The sequence below is a fragment of the Chrysemys picta genome, chromosome 13, assembly GCF_011386835.1.
Source record: "Chrysemys picta bellii isolate R12L10 chromosome 13, ASM1138683v2, whole genome shotgun sequence".
NCBI classification, from domain to species: domain Eukaryota; kingdom Metazoa; phylum Chordata; order Testudines; family Emydidae; genus Chrysemys; species Chrysemys picta.
In genome coordinates this window covers 12,422,783-12,425,278 of record NC_088803.1, presented here as the reverse complement: position 1 = coordinate 12,425,278, position 2,496 = coordinate 12,422,783, and the positions used below count along the sequence as shown (strand labels likewise).

The 2,496-nt window shown below is 48.0% G+C and overlaps 1 protein-coding gene across 1 annotated transcript; it reads right to left on the bottom strand.

The window, feature by feature from the left end:
• Nucleotides 1-360: 360 nt before the first annotated feature.
• On the bottom strand, nucleotides 361-1,335 carry LOC101932853 (olfactory receptor 6B1-like). Its single transcript, XM_005310434.2, has one exon. It carries the CDS (start codon nucleotides 1,333-1,335, stop codon nucleotides 361-363), a length of 975 nt encoding a protein of 324 aa, XP_005310491.2.
• Between the last annotated feature and the right edge of the window lie 1,161 nt (nucleotides 1,336-2,496).

Here is a 2,496-nt window from a genome sequence, read left to right as displayed (position 1 = left end):
AGCTAGGTGTACAGCCCAGGAGCCCTACCTCCCAGCTCTCACCTGCTTTAACCCACTAGACCATTAGATCACACTCCTCTGAAAGAGCCAGGGATAAAACCCAGAGTCCTGACTCCCTGCCCCCTGCCCTCCAGTCTAACCCATTAAACCCCACAATTCTCCAAGAGCTGTGAATAGAACGCAGAAGTCCTGACCTCCCCCCCACACACACTTATTTCTTTCTCTAACTGCAATGCAGAAATGGGAATAGAACCCTAGTATCAATTGCTGACCAATAGCTTCCATCATCATTTAAACCGTTGACCTTGGTGGATAGGAGAGGCTAACATTGAAACTCTCCAGAATCCCCCTCCTTTTCTCCTAACTATCCCAGTTAATGAGTCCAACCTTCTTCCAATTCATCATTCTTCTGCTGCACAGAACCCTCCTCAGTGCTTCCTTCATTTCCTTGTTCCTCAGATTGTAGATGACAGGGTTGAGGAGCGGGGTGACTACACAGTAGAAGATGGAGACCACCTTGTCTGCCTGGAAGGTGTAGCGCACTGTGGGCCGGACATACATGAAGGTGACAGTGCTGTAGAAAATGGTGACCACGGTGAGGTGGGAGGCGCAGGTGGAAAAGGCCCGTTGTCTGCCAGTGGTGGAGGGCATCCTGCAGATGGTGGAGATGATGTAGCAATAGGACATCATAGTGAGCAGGAAGGAGCAGAGGATGATGACCCAGGCGAAGGTGAAGAATATCCTCTCGCTGACTGAGGTGTCTGTGCATGAGAGGTTCAGCACTGGTGCCAGGTCGCAGTAGAAGTGGTTGATCTTGTTGGGGCCGCAGAAGAAGAACTGAGTGGTAGAGATGGTGAGGGGCAAATGGCCAATGAAACCACTCACCCAAGAACCAACAGCCAGCCGCGTGCAGACCTTTTTGTTCATCAAGGTGTTGTAGCGCAGGGGGTAGCAGATGGCAATGTAGCGATCATAAGCCATCACACCCATGAACATGCACTCTGTGGTTCCCAAGCAGAAGAAGACGTAGAATTGGATGATGCAGCCCGACACAGATATGGTGGTCCTCTCCACCATGAAGCTGGACAGCATCTTGGGCATGGTGACGGTGGTGTACCAGATCTCCATGAAAGAGAAGTTGCTTAGGAAGAAGTACATGGGTGTGTGAAGGCGGCTGTCCTTCCACACCATGGCGATGATGGTGGCATTGGCCATTATGGTCAAGGCATAAGCAAGGAGGAAGAAGGTAAAGAAAAGAAAGGCCTGCCATCTTCGTAGGCTATTGAACCCTAAGAGGATGAATTCGGCAACAGCACGCTGGTTTCTGGCATCCATCCTTCACTGTGTTTAGAATTGGAGAAGGAGTAAGAAGAATATGAAATAATAATAATAATGGTGAAATATAATGTAAATGTTACTGCTCTGAAAGGTTTTAAATGAAGTTACCATTGTGGAAAGTGGACAGACTGAGGGTCTCTCGATCGCTCTCTCTCTTTTTGTATTATGCCCATTATAGATTCCAAGATTCTAAGGCCACAAACAATCATTCTGATCTTTTAGTTTGACCTCCTTTATAGCACAGGCCAGACAACTTCCCCAGAATCATTCCTAGAACATATTTGTTTTAGAAAAAAGCATCCAATCTTGATTTTAAAATTGTCAGTATTGGAGAATCCACCGCAGGACTTAGAAAATTGTTCCAATGGTTAATTACTCTCATTGTTTAAAATTATCCCTTATTTACAGTCTGAATTTGTCTAGCTTCAACTTCTGGCCATTGAATCATGCTATACTTTTCCCTACTAGATTGAATAGCCCGTTATTAAATATTTTTCCTGTGTACATGCTTATAGACTGTATTCAAGTCAGCCCTTAACCTTCTTTTTCTTAAGCTAAACAGATTGATTTCCTTGAGTCTATCACTATAAGGCAGGTTTTCTTACCATTTAATTGTTGTGGCTCTTCTCTGAAACCTCTCCAATTTATCAACATCCTTCTTAAACTGTGAGCACCAGAAATTGACACAGCAGTGGTTGCATCAGTGCCAAATACAGAGATAAAATAGTTTCTCTATTCCTACTCAATAGTCCCCTGTTTATGCATCTCAGGTGCGCAGGGTTTGGATTCCCACCTGACCAGCTGCTGAGAGCCAGCTGGGCTGATGGAGGCAGCATGGCAGGTAGGTATGGGAGCAGCAGCCTGGGGGCGGGGGAGAGACCGAGCTGCAAGAGGCAGTTGGACGACCAGCCCTCAGAGCCAGGTGACTCCTCCAGAGCACGGGTGCCCCTCCTCCGCCCTGCTCCACGTGTGCAGCCGCTGCTGTTCCTGTCCCCCAACCCTCCCATCCCTGTCAGTTCATCCCTGGAGTCGACCCTAACCACTCTGGACTGGGAGTATCCTCCTGTCTGCTCTGTGGGGGGCAAGGAGTTGATGGTGGGGTGACCTCCTCCCCCAAACCCATGTACCCGATTTCCATGGAGCTGGGGTGACAGGATG

Coding starts and splice junctions, on each gene's coding strand:
- LOC101932853 (XM_005310434.2), bottom strand. CDS start 1,335: ATGGATGCCAGAAACCAGCGTGCTGTTGCCGAATTCATCCTCTTAGGG.